This window comes from Hipposideros armiger, unplaced genomic scaffold, assembly GCF_001890085.2.
Source record: "Hipposideros armiger isolate ML-2016 unplaced genomic scaffold, ASM189008v1 scaffold_729, whole genome shotgun sequence".
Classification (NCBI taxonomy): domain Eukaryota; kingdom Metazoa; phylum Chordata; class Mammalia; order Chiroptera; family Hipposideridae; genus Hipposideros; species Hipposideros armiger.
In genome coordinates this window covers 948,112-964,466 of record NW_017732079.1, presented here as the reverse complement: position 1 = coordinate 964,466, position 16,355 = coordinate 948,112, and the positions used below count along the sequence as shown (strand labels likewise).

The window sequence follows — 16,355 nt, the reverse complement described above, 5'->3', positions numbered from 1 at the left end:
ACACACACACACACACACACACACACACACACACACACAGTACCTCTCACCATAGAACATAAAAGCAAATGCATCAAAGAAAAAAAGTTTAGGCGGGTTTCAGAATGAAGAGAGGTTAATACAGATGAGACAAAAAGTCAGCATAAAGATCACTGAGATATAAACTGTTGGGCTGAAAGGAGACTTAAAGAACACCTGGCTCATTCATGTTGCAGATCAACAAACCGATAGCCTGAAAGGGAAAGGTAATTCATTAAGATCACCTGCAAGTCATGTGTCTGAATCACACCCAGAGCCCAGTCTTTAGTGCCCCACCCTCTGACTCTGTCCCATGAAGCCCTGTCTTCTTGAGTTTCAAACCAGTGGGTTTGAAAGGCTCTGTTGAGTGGGTCTGGGGTACCAGAGAGCTATCTCTAGAGGTTGAACAACCAACGGAGTTTTCAGAAGGGCTGCAGTGGTCTTTGGGGAATGAACCCCATTTGTTGACAACTTGGATGGCCCGTAACATCAAGCAGGTGTGAGGCAGGCAACCCTGCATGATGTTCAAGCACTCAGGCAAGTTTGGGAAGAACTCCAGAGCAATCTGAAGGCTGGAAGACAAAAAACGCCCAGCAAAGCTTTTCAGGTTGATGAATAACTATCAGAATGGCAGGAGAGAATGATTGTCACTTGGGTCTGCACAAGTTCAATTGATTTCCAATTGCTGCTCATTGGCATGATGGGAAATGTCAGTCACCTTTAAAGGGGTTGGCCACAGCTGGGGACACTGATTGGTGATATATGGCTGCAAGGAACCATCTTAGAGGGGAGCTGAGCAAAATGAGTCAAAATCCTTAGACATCCACATGCCCTCTGCATTCCACTGGGAAATATACATTCATGTGTGCACAAAGATTTATTTATAAGGATGGTCACTTCAACATTATATATTATGGGCCGGCCGAGTGGCACATTGGTTAAGAGCTGGCTTGGGACGCCAGAGGGCCCCAGTTCAGATTCCACATATGAGGGCCAGTGACACTGCCCTCTACAGCTAAGATGCTGAACAACAGCTCGACTGGAGCTGGGCTGCCATCAGTCGCTGGCGACGGTGTAGGCTGCAGCCCCTGTGGCAGTGGGTTGCCATGGGCTACCATGTGTAGCCAGCAGCCAGCGTGAGCAGCCAGCAGCCGCTGTGAGGAGCAGTCCAGAAGCCGGCGACTGATCTGCCTCGCCCGGGAAGAGCGCAATGATGGTGCCAACTTGGGCCAGTGAAGCAACATCCTCCACAACTAGACTGAAGAACAAAAAAATGACAGCAACTTGTCTGTTCCCCTCCCCCAATTCCCCAGTGCTGTTCCCATCCCCCTATTCCCCAGTTAAAAAAAATATATATATATATATATAATATATATACTATATATAGTATATATAATTATATTATATTATAAGAGATTTAAGATGGTGGAGTAAATAAACGCTGTGCCTGCATCCTTCCATGAACACATTAAAATTACAACTAAATTATAGAACAATCAACCTGGAGAACCATCTGAAGTCTAGCCAAACGTAAGTTTTATAACTAAGGTTATAAAGAAGAAGCCACGCTGAGACTGGTAGGAGGGGCGGAGACACGGAACGGGTCCCAAACCTCCCTGTGGCGGCTGAGAACCAGGAGGGATATCTCAGCCGTGGAGGTTCCCCCTGGAAGAGCCAGGGGACGCAGCCCCACACGGGCTTCCCCAGCCCAGAGTGCTGGTGCCGGGAAGAGGAACCCCCACAACATCTGGCTGTGAAAAACAGTGGGGATTCTGACCATCCAGGTGGGACGGAAGGCAGCAGGAAACCCAGACATCCTCTCAAACGTCCCGCACACACAGATTTACTCGCTCGCAGGCACTCATCTTAGGCTCCTCAGGAGGGAAGGTAACTCAAGGAGCATCAGAGACATGGGGAGCAGACTGAGGTGTGTGGCTTTGAGGCAAGGGCTGGAGGACAGTAGCCATTTATCCCTTGTATGGTCCTCCTCCCATGCAGCCGGCAGGTGAGCACCATCTTTCCTGTGTTGAGCCCGCCCCCCCACTACGGCCAAATCTGAATCTGGCCAGGAGCCCCACCCAATTCCCCCAACACCAGAAGCACTTTCTCTGTTAGCAGCCAGCCCCGCCCACATTGCACTTTTTCTTGGAAAACAATGGGAGTCCGGCAGGCCCCAGGTGGGCAGCAGCTGGCCTTGGTGTGCTCTGAGACTTCCGATGAGTCACTCCAGGCTCAGCACTAACACCAAGCCAGAATTTACATTAACCTGGTGGCCACAGCTCCCTGTCTGAGCCCTTGCCCTCCCCTCAGCTCCTTTCCTTTCCAGGAAGTGGAAGGCCTTCCACCCAGGCAACAGTAGCGGGTAGGATACTGCTTCTGTGTTAGGAATTCAGGGGCAAACTACACACAGGCTGGTAAACTGCAGGTCTGCAGCTTGGATGCAGCCCCCACCTGTGCAGATAAAGAAATGCACGTTTGGTTCTCTTCACATCTCGGTTCCCTGACTCTCACATTCCTCTGTCCTTGCAGGGCCCTGAGTCTCCATGTGCGCTGGAGAAAAAAAAGAAGATAGTATCTGGTTTAGGTGAGAACTGCTCAATTAGGGAGTTCCCACTGGGCTGTGAGCTGTTTCCTCCCATTTCTGACTCAGAAGAGTCTCTTTCCTGGGGCTCTCTGCCAACCACTTTCCCAGTCGGCTTCCTGCGTCTCCCCACGTAGTGTGCTTGCTTCTCCGCCATGTTGCTTTCCCGCTCCCCCTCTGCCACCTGTCTCTTTTCTGCTGTATGTTCAGTGCCTTCCATACACACCCCTGCCACCTCCATACCCCTGCAGAACCAGTGCCTGCCCATTGGGAGGAGCCTATTTGATGTCTGCTGAGATGCTGAGTGGTCTATATCTTCACCATAGGTCTATAGGTATATACATATACCTGCTGTGGATTGGAGGGGGATGTTTTAAACCTCACTCTTCAAACACAAATTTATAATTTTTGTTTAAAAGTTTACATTTTACCACTAGCAATAAATACTGTTTCGTTTTCCATAAATCACCACACAAATCTAGGATCTTAAAACAACATCCTTATTATCTCATAGTTTCCATGGGTTTAGGAGTCTGAGGCACCTACATTTAAATTTAAACAGCCACATATGGCTAGTGGCCACTCTATTGAACAGCCTCGTTCCAGAACCCCCCAAAAGCAGCGTTAGGTCAATTCCAAGCTTCTTGCACTTTTTCACCACATGGATTCTCTGACCTTGGCCTAAGGCACTGATTTTCATCATTGGGCAACTGTGTTTCTCTTTCTGCAACTCAAATAAAGCATATGTTTCATGACGGGTCCTAGCCTGGGTTCCCCCAAAACAGAGCCTTAGGTGCAACTAATTTCTTCGGGAATATAACCCCAGGGAAGAGGAACATGAGCTAGAAGAGGAGTGGATAGAAGCAAAAGGAAACACCAATATGTTACAAAGACTGTGTTACAAAGTAGGCGACTACCAAGGGCATTTCCCTGATAATTTTTTGATTTGCATTTTCCTGATAATTAATGATGCTGAGCATCTTTTCATACACCCACTGGCCATTTGTATGTCTTCCTGGGAGAAATGTCTTTTGAAGCCTTTGGCTCATTTTTTAATCAAGGTATTTGCTTTTCTGCTATTGAATTGTAGGAGTTTCTTCCATATTTTGGAAATTAACCCCTTATAAGAAAAATGGCTTGCAAATATTTTCTCCCATTCTGTGGGTTGCCTGTCACTCTACTGATAATTCCCTCTGCTGTGCAGAAGTTTTTAGTTTGGTGTAATCTCCCTTGACTACTCTTAACTTTTGTTGACTGTGCTTTTGGTTTCATATCCATGAAATCCTTGTCAAGGCCAATGCTACAGAGATTTTTCCCCTATGTTTTCTTCTAGGAATTTTACAGTTGTCAGGTCTTACGTTTGTTTAAGTCTTTAACCCATTTTGAGTTGGGTTTTGTAGATGGTGGATGGTAGGGGTCCAATTTCTTTTTTCTTTCTTTTTTTTTTTTCACATGGCTATCCAATTTTCCCAACATTTGTTGAAGAGGCTCTTTTCCCATTGTGTTTTTAGCACCCTTGTCAAACATTGGTTGACCATATATGTATGTATTTATTTATAGGCTTTCTATTCAGTTCCACTGGTCTATATGTCTGTCTTCATGCCAGTACCATACTGTTTTAATTATTATAGCTTTGTAATATAATTTGAAATCAAGATGTGATGCCTCCAGATTTGTTCTTCTTTCTCAAGATTGTTTGGGCTAATCTGGGTCTTTTATGGTTCTATGTGGCAATTATTTTAAAAGCAAAAGGTAGGTGTTGATAAGATTATGGAAAAATCGAAACCTTTGTACACTGTTGGTGAGAGTGTAAAATGGTGCAGCAGCTACGGAAAAGGTGTGGAGATTCCTCAAAACATTGAAAATAGAATTACCATATAATCCAGCATTCCCACTTCTGGGTGTATATCCAGAAGAATTTAGATCAGCATCTCTGAGAGACGCCTGCACTCCCATGTTCACTGCAGCATTATTCACAATAGCCAAGACATGGAAACAACACAAGTGTCCATCAACAGGTGAATGGATACAGAAAATATGATTTATACACACAACAGCATTCTACCTGATCTTAAAAGAAGCAGCAGAAGAAGAAGGAGAAGGCGGGGAGGAGGAGGAGGAAACCCTGCTATGTGTGACAATGTGAATGAACCTGGAGAACATTATGCTAAGTTAAATAAGCCAGACACAGAAGGACAAATATTATGATTCCATTTATATAAGGTATCTAAAATAGTCAACTCACAGAAGCAGAGAATACAGTAGTGGTTTTCATGAGTAAGGGGATGGGAAAATAGGAAGTTGTTATTCAATGGGCATAAAGTTTCAGTTCTATTAGATAAATAAATGCCAGAGATCTGCTCTATAACGTAATCCCTGTAGTTACAAATATGGCGTAGTGTACTTAAATTTTAAAAGGGTGGCTCTCATGATAAGTTCACATACACACACACCCCCCCAAGAAAAAGACACAAGGGAACACTGGGAGGTGCTGGATTTCTTTGATTGTGGTGATGGTATCATGTGTGTTTGCATATGTCCAAACTCATCTAATCGTACTTATTAATCATGAAAAAAAAAATGTTTCTCGTAGGGTTTTCCCTAGGGAAGCATTCTCTCTCAGTTCATGTGCTCCGTTGAAGCGTGGCTGCCAAGCGTTAACAATTTAAGACTGCACTTCCACAAATGCCTTAAAAATTCACACAGACATGTCACACTGTGGCATCCTGGAACCTTAGGGTCAAGAAAATAGAGCACAAGGAACTATGTGGGAATAGTCATGACTGACACAGGAGCAACACCCAGAAAATCTGGACAGTGTTTCAGGGTACCCAATACCAATCACATTCAGGTCCCAAGCAAGGCCCAGGCCATTGAGATGGGGAAAGTAGTGGCCTCCGAACACCAGGAAAGGGGCCAGTGGGAAAGACTGAGGCACCTCTGGACGTGGAACTCACCATCAGAAGCGATGGCATGCACGCTCTGTGTTAGGAATCAGCCTCCTTAGTTGCATGTACACCGGTGGGAAAAAACAATTTTCCCTGAAGGGCAGAAAGGGTCTCAACACCCAGCCACTGAGTATGTCTGTCCAAACAAAAAGGGAACAGGGTTGAGTAAAGTGATAAGTTGTAGAGATTGATGCCAGAGAGGCTTTCATAAGAGGGAACAGTCTGTCAGCCTGTCAGGACAGGGCAGGAGAGAGCCCATCCTGGAAAGAAAGACAGGAAATGAGAAAGGAATTTCTTCTAGAACCAAAGTCCAGAATCTAATAGGACACGAGAAAGACCCAGCTTTGTACAGAGGAGCTGGAAGCAGGCTCCTCTGGAGATGAGAATCCCAGGTGGAAAAAGCAGGGTCTGCTTAAAGCTTCCTGTGTCAGGGGCTCCTGAGAGACGGTTTTGAGGAGGAGAGCTAATGTGATACCAGGAACTAGAGCGGAGGCGTGAGGGTGGCACTGGCACCACTCCAGAGGGAGGTGGCTCGTCAAACACTAGCAGGGAAGGAAGAAGATGGATGGGGAAGGAAACAGAGGGAGAGCATGGCGAACCCTCACTCTCTTCTCAGCTCCTATCATGAGGCCATCCTAAGACAGTGAATCATTTTCAAGCAGTCGCTTTATTATTGTCAGAGCAATTTACAGACATGTCTCTAACAGCTTTTTTCTATCTCTCTCCCCAACCCCCTTCATCCCTCCCTTCCTCCCTTCTTTCCTCCCTCCCTTTCTTCCTCCCTCCCTCCCTTCCATGAACCTACACACCTACAGGGAAAAACAATTGCCCACTAACTGAGCATCTCCCAGACAGATGCGAGGATGAATTACAAACAGGGCTTCGGGAAACTGATGGAAGGGGCCCACGGCAGTGCCTGTGCCTAAGTGTTCAGGTTCATGGGAGGCAATACAGGGGTGAAGCCGTGGGAAGGGAGGAGCCATCCACATACCTGAGATTTAAGGATGTTTGGATTTCCTTTGGGCCGCGCCTCGTAAGGGATTGTGTGTTGAGGTCAACTCTGAGTGAGAAACCTCTGTTTCATCTTATCGGGATTAGAGGATACGGCTGGCATATGAATTCAGGGAATCAAAGCTCTCTTGTTCTTGTGTCGCCCCCAGAAAAAGAGACCCATGAGAGGCTAGATCTTCAGGGCTGTGCCATCATGTCCAACAGACACCGTCAATCCTTACTGTCCATCCTCAATCCAGCTACTATCCCTGGTCTACATGGCGTCCTAAGGTTCTCATCAGAGTGTGAACAGTTCATTTCCAAAGCAGGCATCTGGGCCCTTTTTTTTCCCCCTCCCAGACCTGGAACCACTGAAAAATGGGACATCAGACGGTTCACTTATTGTCACTTACTGAATAGTCACTTAAGTGAGGATCAGGTGATTCACTTGCTATTCTCAGGGCTGCCCAGAAGAACCAGCAGTGCCTATTGTTCCTCTCCACGTCCTCTTAGAAAACTGAAATGCTCAACAGAATTAAAAAGAGCTAAGGATTTGAGTCCTGTCCAGGAAACATAGTTTTTCCTGGTCCCACATGCCCAGAAACTCCCCCTGATTTAATTCATCACCACCCAAGAATTCTGTTGCCCATAACAGTGGGTGGACAGTGGGGACCAGCCCAGGTGACTTCTTGGTCAAAGAGTAAGTACCAAAAAGTGTTAAGCCAGAGATTTTCATGACAAAAGCCTGAACAAAGGTAGAGCAGCCTGCCTCAAAAACCCACTTCCTTAAGGCAAGGCTCCCGGTCTGTATAAAATGCCAGCCGGTCAGAGACACCCCACTAGACCCAAGAGGCTGACAACTTGAACTCTTCTCTGTGCCAGGTGAGTCTCACTGCTTGGAATGTCTTAATATTTGCCTAATTGGATGTTATTTGATTGGGATCTTTGTCAGGCTCAGGATCTATTTATTTTATTTTATCTTATTTTTTATTGTTAGTTTCAGGTGTACAGAACAATGCAATAGTTATCCTTTTTACCCTTCACACAGAAACAACCCCCCTCCCCCAGGATCTATTTATTTTAAACGCAATGGTGGTTTGTGTTTAGATGACATTACAGATCTTTTCGATTTCCCACTCAGGTGACAGCTGTGGAACTCGGGGTCTGTAATGATTGTTTGGTCAGCTACAGGATTGGGACTACGGCCCATGTCCAGGATACTTTTTGTGACTTTTAATACTCCCTCTAATCATTACTGAGAATTTGCAATATTGAAGGCACTGCAGTTGGCAATTTGGGTGTTCAAAAGATATGTTTTCCTTTACTCCACGGGCCTACGATCCATCAGAGAGCACAAAACATGGGTGTGATTTGCAAACATATTGCATAGAAAGTGATTAAGAAAGAGGGCAAGACAGGTATTGCACTATGGCAAAGCGAGGAAGGAGATTTGGGTTTGGCAGTGTCCGGGAGGTGAGCCATGGTGGGTAGACATGTGTAGACAAGCAGCCGTGGAACGAAAAGTCTTCCAGAAAGCATGCACAGAAAGGACAACGCGAACCGAGGGCTCATAGGTGGGATCACGTGAGCTCAGGGCAGGGTGGCATGGAGTTTTCCTAGGAGAGCGATGTGGGGGCCATGAGAGGGTAGATTCCGGAATTTTTGTTCTATCTTTTTTCTAAATTATTGAAAACCTGGGGCCTCGATCGGTCCTGGGAGCCAGCTGTTGTGTGGTGTTGCCGACACAGGTTTTTAGAATCACCAGGGAGAAAGGAAGCACAGGTCAGGGCTCCACCCGTGTAGAGCAGAATAAAGCACCTTTAAGCGTCTCTTCTTGACAGAGCACAGGAATCGCCAAAGTTCCCACTGATCTCAAATTCAAGGAAACAGAAAGGGAAGAGAGGCCATCACATCTGAAGGGGCATGAAATATATTTATCATGTGTCTTCTTCCTTGTTTCACCAAACCACTGAGCCAGTTTTTCTGTCTCTAGGTCCAGTCTCCTCTGAAGCATGAGTTCCTACCAGCAGAAGCAGACCGTCATCCCACCCCCCCAGCTTCAGCAGCACCAGGTGAAACAGCCCTCCCAGCCTCCTCCCCAGGAACCATGTGTCCCCAATACCAAGGAGCCAGGCCACACCAAGGTGCCACAACCTGGCAACACCAAGAATCCGGAGCCATGCCACCCCAAGCATCCTGAACCAAGCAAGCCTACGTTTCCTGAGCAGGGTCACACCAAGGTCCCTGAGCCAGTCCACCCTAAAGTCCCTCAGCTTAACCAGTCGAAGACTCCTGAACCATATCCCTCCGTGGTCATCCCAGGTCCAGCCCAGCAGAAGACCAAGCAGAAGTAAAGTGGTCCACAGCTACACCCCTGAGGAGCTGACCCCCGGGTGCCGAACGCCACCCCATCTGCTTCTGTGTCTTCATTGCCTGTAGGCTTTGTAATCTGTATGTTCTCACCCTGTCGTATTTGCATCTAAAAATATATGCTATGAAGCTTTTGCTTGCACAAACTCTGGAGGTCCCCTGAGCCTCTAAATTAAGGAGGGGTCTTAATGGTTATGTTGGTCTTCAGCTGATCAGGGTTCATCCGAAGAGGGAATCTGGATGGGAAGAAAAGCATGTTTCCTGCTCTGCCTTCATTAAATCACTTTTAAGTCCACTCCTGGCTGTGTGTGTCATTGGGTGACTCAGCCCCATTCGCTGCTCTCCCATCATGACTGGGACCTGTAATCAGAGAGGACTTGGCGTGACATCACCTGTCCACCCTGGTCCTGCATGCTTCCATGCCTATGTGTGTGTGATTACACTGAGGGGGTATCCCTATTGTGGAATGGAACTTGGGTCAGAGCCTGTCACTTTGACAGCCACATCTGGAACGGGGCTGCCCTCTGGCCCTGGACTGAGTCATGCCTCAGTTCCACGGTGCCTGCCCCATGTCACCTCTGATCATGAGGACACTGTCCCCAAAACTGCTGCTTAGTCCCCAAAACACCCCTTCTACATGCTTGAACCTAACTGTTCCGGTGTTCGTCACTCAACTCACACCCACAGATTTATCCAGTGACTTGCAGCTGGAGGTGAGTTTTAGGCAGGGATTAGGACTACGTGATCCTAGGCGAGGTGGTAACCAGCCATAGCGTTGGGACAATGCTGGCCATTAAGCTGTAGCATGTCAGTTTTGAAAGGTGGGCATCTAGTACAGCCATTCCATTCTTCAAGTAAAGAAACCGATACCCCAAAAGTCAGTTATGGTAACCCAGAAATTATGTTTTTGCATCACACCCATAGCCCAGTTCGCCTAACCCCACCCCTCACTCCCTTCTGCAGCGCGGTCTTGTTGATTTCAGAGATGACCAGCAGGGTTGCAGGTCTGGGTTGAGTGGGTTGGGATGTTAGAGAGCTGTCTCCAGCAGCACGGAAGATGCCATCCAATCTCAGAAATGCTACCGTAGTCACCAGAGAGCAAAGCCCATTTTTTGATAGGATGCATCCTTGTTGGGGTAGCCCATGTGCCTCTCCTCCCCACACAGCCCCATCCCGGGTCTTGATGCTGGATACCCCCACACTCCACTCACAGCAGGACTCAAATCCTGCCCACTGACGAACAGCTGATGTCACCTCAGGGCTCAGCTCCTTCTGTTCCCTCAGCAAACTAGAAAACCCAAAGATGGGTCCTTTCCACCCTTTCCATAACCCAGTTTGCAATCGTGGAGCAGGAACTGGATACTGTCAGTAAACTTCCACTGGGGGACAGGAGATGAAAAGGAGCTAGCCAATGTCTGACCCCCCAGGAATTCCGAAATGCCTCTGAGCAGACATGAAGAAATCCTCTCATGTGACATGCCCTCCCCCGCCCCTGCTCTGGAAGGCACGCTTGGCCTCTGCGGGTCCTTCCTTTCTCATTAGCCTCTCCGAGATGGATTTATGTCGTCCTCTGGCACAGGGCTCTTTCTAGGCCGATATTGTTGTAAGGATCCGAAACACACACTTTTGTAGTCTGGGCCCATGGTTCTTAGGCAAAGCCACTCCATTAAACATTTTGCAGGCTTCTGGTTTTTTTCCATTCAGGCCCCTTGGCAGCAACTGTCAAAGCTCTTTTCCCGCCCTCATTCTCAAGCCATGTGTGTCTCTCTTCTTTTTATTTTTCCTTCAAGTACTGCAACTGCCCTGTTGCTCTCGGGGACAATGTGGGTAGGAAGACTCCACCTTTAATCTCATCTGTGCTGCAAAAATTTGTCTTGAGACCTTTGTTTCTTTGGTCTTATCTCTGTGCTGAGATTTAGAAAGAGTCGGCTCTTCCTGCCACGTTTTAATACTCTAAGAATTCCTGTTTCTTCTATCTGCAAATTGGTCCATTTCTCTCATGAACTCATTAATATTTTGCCGGCCGATTCAGTGGCTGCCAATATTCACCAAATCTCTATATCTGTTTAGTCACTTTTATATGACTATAAGCTTATTGGGCAGTCTGCTTTTCAAGTGACAGGTGACAATTTTACTGACTGAATATTTTAACACAGTGTGACATTTAGGGTAGGTGCTAGGGAAGGGCGGAGCAGAAGGCATCCTGGCGTCCAGTGATGCGGGGACTCCTCTACTCTGAACACATATAAAGCCAACATTACTGATACATAAACAAAGGAAAATTCACAGCATGGGGGTAGAGAGGGGCCAGGTGGGGGGACAGTTGTCCCATTGGCTGAGACTCCAAAGAAAGGGGCTGTAGTGGGTGGGCCAGTATTTAAGGCAGGAAATCACAGGGGACTTTCATTGGACCCCATGTAACCAGCAAAACAAGACAGGTGCCATTGAGCTAGTAGTAAAGGGCGTACTAGGGTGGTTTTCCCCAATATTCAGTTACTCGCACACCAGCACCCCTGTTTTACCACAACTTCATATGCTTGTACCGTAATATTTGCTTAATATATCTCTTGAACATTATTTTATAAAAAAGGATATTTTTTCCAAAAATCACAAGTATATATTTACCCAATCAGAGTCACTCCGTGGTATTCTTATGACCCGTGACAAAGCGAAGCAGACCGGGAGAGCGTTTCCTCTGTAAGTGCACTTCCTGCCCTCAAGGGGCTTCCCATGTGACCTTCCATCCATTCTGACATCCATTCTTACAGGTAACTCTTCCACAGTAGCGTGGAAATGTTCAGACACAAGAAAACCCAAGAATGTGAGAGACATTTGGGCTCCTGAGCAAAAACATTCCTTGGTGCATCGTACTCTGGGCAGATTCTTTCTGCAGACAGAGGGGGTGCCGTGGAAGAAGACAGGTGCATCCTTGTGCTAAGAGTGGCTGATGGCACAAAGTCAAAGCTGAGGGTGGCCTTACTCCCCTTCAGCCCTGGCCTCTCCTCCACTTCCTCTTTCCAGCCTCGGAGACCCTGGAGCACGCCGGGCAGGCTCTGGCGTTGGCGTATTTGCATCAGAGTCTTCTGACCTGGGACAGCCATCCTAACCTCTAACCTTTTACCCGCTTCACATTGAACAAAACATCACCTTCTCAGAGAGGACACACAACCCCACCTCCTTGGGGCTCCCAGTTGCATACACAGCTATTCCTTTTTCCACGGCATTAACATAATTTACAGTCATCGTGTTTCTTTATCGTTTATTTCCACCCGCCCCTACAGCAGGTGAACCCCCATGGTCAGAAATCTTTGTTATTGTTCACTGATGCACCCCCAAGGGTCTAGAGCCCCGCCTGACTTGTTGTAGACACTCAAGAGTCAGTTGAAAGCGTGAACTGGAGGTGTTCCTTCGATAAAAAGTTGGCGAATCCTCCAAACATTCCACTGTCACCTGCAATTTGTTGGAGCTGCAAGGTTAGACAAGGCCTGCAGCGCTGAGCACATATTCCAGGGAGGAGGTTGGGGGCTCGTCATCACCAGACATCCCCCGACTTGTCCTTCCAGGTGACTTGGATTTATTGAGAAGTAACTGAACGTGCTGTCTTGGGAAGCTCCACCCCCTTCCTGTGAAGCTGCAATCTCCCCTTGTGGCTCAGCCTGAGCTCTTGAGATTCATGTCTGTTTAGGAACAATCAGATGTTGGTTTTCACCTGAATGAAAAGAAGGTTTCATGCTTGTGTGCTTTTTCTCATGTGCTGAGAAGATGTAGAACTCTTTGTCTGGCGGTGAAGGCAGAAGTGTTTATCCGCAGCCTCCTGTCACTCCCTTCACCGCCACCCTTTGGCCAGTCCGGCTCCCTGCACGGTAACTCTCCCACACTTTTGGATTGCACACGTAAGAGTGCATTGTTCCATGGGTACCCCGCAGTATAGTGTCACAGGAGCCTGGGGTCAGGAAAGGAGAGGAGGCTCTTACACGGAGCCCACCCAAACCTCCATGGAAAGGAACACGTGACAGTGTGTGCATCAGAGGCAGAGCAGAGAGGGTGTGGAAGGATGCCCAAAAGCTACATAATGCAGTTAACCAACAAAGCCAAGAAAGGCCAGGCTTGGTAGAAGAAAATCAGCAGCATCCTATCGTCCTGACAAGGACCTCAGTGTGAAAGTCAGAGGCATGTGGGAAGATGCCAGTGGCAATCACAAGTCATATGGCTTCCAAAACATTCATTGGCGAATCCAGAAATTCCGCTTTCCTGTAGTGTAGAAAAAAGCTGAATACCCAACCACTTGCTGCACTTTAGACAAAAGAGCAGAAGGATAAAGGGAAATTGAGACACTCAAAAGGGAAAAGCATTGACTGGGGGAAAGGAGACACAAGTCAGGTAGGCACAGCAGGTCAAAGCCTAGACAATATTGAATGACAAGCCCCCCGCCTTGGTACCCAGGGCTGTGGATCCGGGAGGAACACGAGGGACAGAAGCCCAGCCGCAGAGCCGAGGGTCAGGTCAGCCAGGTCCATGGCGGTGCCATGGAGGACTCAGGAGCAGAAGACAGGCTGCCCTGGGTCCGAGAAGCCCACCAGACCCACAGCACGGCATGCCCGAATTCCCTCTGCAGGGTCCTTAGAGACGAGGTGTGGGTGGGAAGAGCTAACTTGATACAAGAGGCCTTGAAGTCAGGCATGGTGGTGGCAGGCACCAGCCCAAAGGGCAGCGGCTACGTAAACTCTAGGGAGGGCAACAGGTGGGTGGGGATGGTGGCAGAAACATCTGTCTCTTGGTGAGCCCTTAGCCCTCTTCTGAGCTCACGCCATTCTCCTTGGCACAGGGAGCGTTTCTCTTATCAGCAATGTCCTAGTTGTTCTCAAAGCAGCCCCTGGGTGTCTCACCCCAAATAATTCCACCCATCCCGTAATTGTCAACCCACTGTGCAGCGTCCACACACCAGGCAGTGTCGGGTGAAGCGTAGAATAATCATTAGGGGGCCAGTGGGAGGAGCACCTGGTGGCGGCACTGGGCTCCAATTCAGGGGCGGTGACACCACTGTGAAGCCCGCGGGTACTCCACAACATGTAGGTGAGTGAAGTGAAGGAGGGAGGGGCTATATTACACCTACGTTTGAAGAACGATTTGGCTTCCAAAGACCCTAGCTTGTGACAGGCTGTATATGAAAGGCAGGACTGGACTAGTGACCTCAATTTCATTCCATCTTGAGCAGAGTGAACTCTGGCATAAAGGGTCAAGGAATCCCAGATCCTATGGCCCTGTGTTACCCCCAGAAAGGGATCCCCCACAAAGGCAGGGTCTTCAGGGTCCACTGTCTCGTTCGACAACCAGTGGACAGGTGAAGGGCCAGGTGCTCTGGGCTGCTGCACCGGACAGTCTCCCCGGTTTTCACTGTTAGGCGTCCCCATCCCTGAAAGTGGACCCCATGCTGTATCTTCTGTTCACTCTGAGGCCTTTCTTCGAGTGAAGGCTTTTTAGAGCCAAAAGGATCATTTGAGCCTGGCCTTGCCCCTCCCAGGACTGAGAACATGGAGTGATGGATAGCAGAATGATTACTTGTTTCCACCTGGGGAAACCATGTGACCATGTCCTTGGCCTCCCAGAAAAACCAGAAACACCTTGTTTCTTTCCACATCCACTTCCTATTCCAGGCCGTTCGACAAGCCTGGTTCATGCTACGGATGAGGACCCTCCAGGAACCAGGGCTGTTTCTGGTTCCAGCAGCCCTGAAACCCCTTCCTTCTCTCTCCTTCCAGCCCACCCCACCCTAACCAGAAACACTAGACTTGGATGCAAAGGACGCTCGGTCGGGACACGGCCCAGGTGACATCATTGTGAGACAGCCAGTGCCAAAAAAATATCAAGTGGGTGGTTTCATCACTAAAACTGAACCGACAGGTAGATGAGGGGGCTGGGGTGAATCACCTCGGCAGGCGAAGAATGACGACACGGAAGCCCAAAAATTCCCATTTCCTTGAGATAGGTCTCGCTCACACTGTATAAAAAGCCAGACGAATGGGGACACCACACCAGACCCGAGCGCCTGACCACACAGCCTGCTCCTCTGCACACCAGGTGAGTCTCTTGCCGTGGAAATTTTTGCCGCTCACTCAAGGTATTTGGTTTTCATTGGAACTCGCTTGGTGTTCTCACTATCTTTTCCCTCATTATTGAAGTTTGGTCATCAGAGTTATAGCCTCTAGAGATAGCTTCGTCTTAAAAGGAATCATAACTCGGGCTTGAAAGTACTTGAGATGTTATCAGTTCTGCCCTGTCAGTTCTCGCGGTGCCAGCGGGTAGAGGATCGGCTTGTGTAAGAGCCACGATGAGCGGCCCTTCCTTAGAGTGACACTGTGATTCTTTCTTTATTCATAATCTTAACACAGAGAGCTTTATTCTGCCAACAAATTGTTCTGTGAGGGTTTATTGCATTGGCCCTTTGCTAAAAAACAATTTAGACGATGGGAAATTTATTCCACAAAACTACGATGCGGACGAGAAAATTAGACATGGGCATGCAAAGCAAAAATACAACGTAGAAAGTCACCCGCATAAGGCGATAAGGACAAGAAAAGTGCTGTGGCAGTCTGGGAACACAGGTGATTTCTGGAAGGTTTGCTCTAGAAATTCCTTCCAAAAGCATCACATGAGGTGATCTGTGGTCATGCAGGCTGGGTAGTTACTTGAACAAACAGCAGTGAGGGAAACATCTGGGACAGAGGAGGGTGTGCGTGAGGGTACAGGTGGGGAATCCTGTGGGGTCTTGAGAAGTCAGTAGTTAGCTTATAGGTGACAAGCCATCCTATTATCAAAAATGTGTGGGCGGGCTGACGTCACTGGGTTTTTTTTTTAATGATATCACGTTTCCACGTGACCCACTGTTGTGCTCTCACATTCCTGCCAGGGTCCTGCGGTTGTGTTGTTTAGTTTGGTTTTCAGATGCGCCAGGAAGAAGGGGAACACAGGGGAGGCCCTGGGCAAGGGGGGGCAGAACGAATTGCCTTTCCATCCTCCCCTTCCAAGGCTCAGAAATCACCCAGGCGTTCTTAGTGGTAAAGAGAAAGAGAAGAACGTTTGCTTCTTAGGAGACCTGAAAGTGGCGTTGACCATGGCTTCCTCCCGAGTTAATCCCGGTTTAAACCCTCTGCTCCGTCTCTAGGTCCAGCCTCCTCCGAAGCATGAGTTCCCACCAGCAGAAGCAGACCGTCACCCCTCCCCCGCAGCTTCAGCAGCAGCAGGTGAAACAGCCCTGCCAGCCTCCTCCCCAGGAACCATGTGTCCCCCAGACCAAGGAGCCGTGCCACACCAAGATTCCTGAGCCATGTCCCACCAACGTTCCTGAGCCATGCCACCCCAAGATTCCTGAGCCATGTCCCACCAAGGTGCCAGAGCCATGTAACACCAAGGTGCCAGAGCCATGTCCCACCAAGGTGCCAGAGCCATGT

The 16,355-nt window shown here is 48.3% G+C and overlaps 1 protein-coding gene across 2 annotated transcripts in view; it reads left to right on the top strand.

Moving 5' to 3' along the window:
* The first annotated feature begins 7,326 nt into the window (after positions 1-7,326).
* Positions 7,327-16,355, top strand: part of LOC109373479 (cornifin alpha-like) — a 16,514-nt gene continuing 7,485 nt past the window's right edge. The window contains exons 1-2 of one of the 2 annotated variants that reach the window (XM_019627293.1): positions 7,327-7,419; positions 8,531-9,158. In XM_019627293.1, coding sequence (XP_019482838.1) covers positions 8,550-8,891 — 342 coding nt within the window. In that variant the 5' untranslated portion in view covers positions 7,327-7,419; positions 8,531-8,549 and the 3' untranslated portion in view covers positions 8,892-9,158. Of the gene's footprint in view, positions 7,420-8,530; positions 14,986-16,069; positions 16,341-16,355 lie in introns of those variants that run through there. The other variant, XM_019627294.1, reaches the window with a different exon arrangement.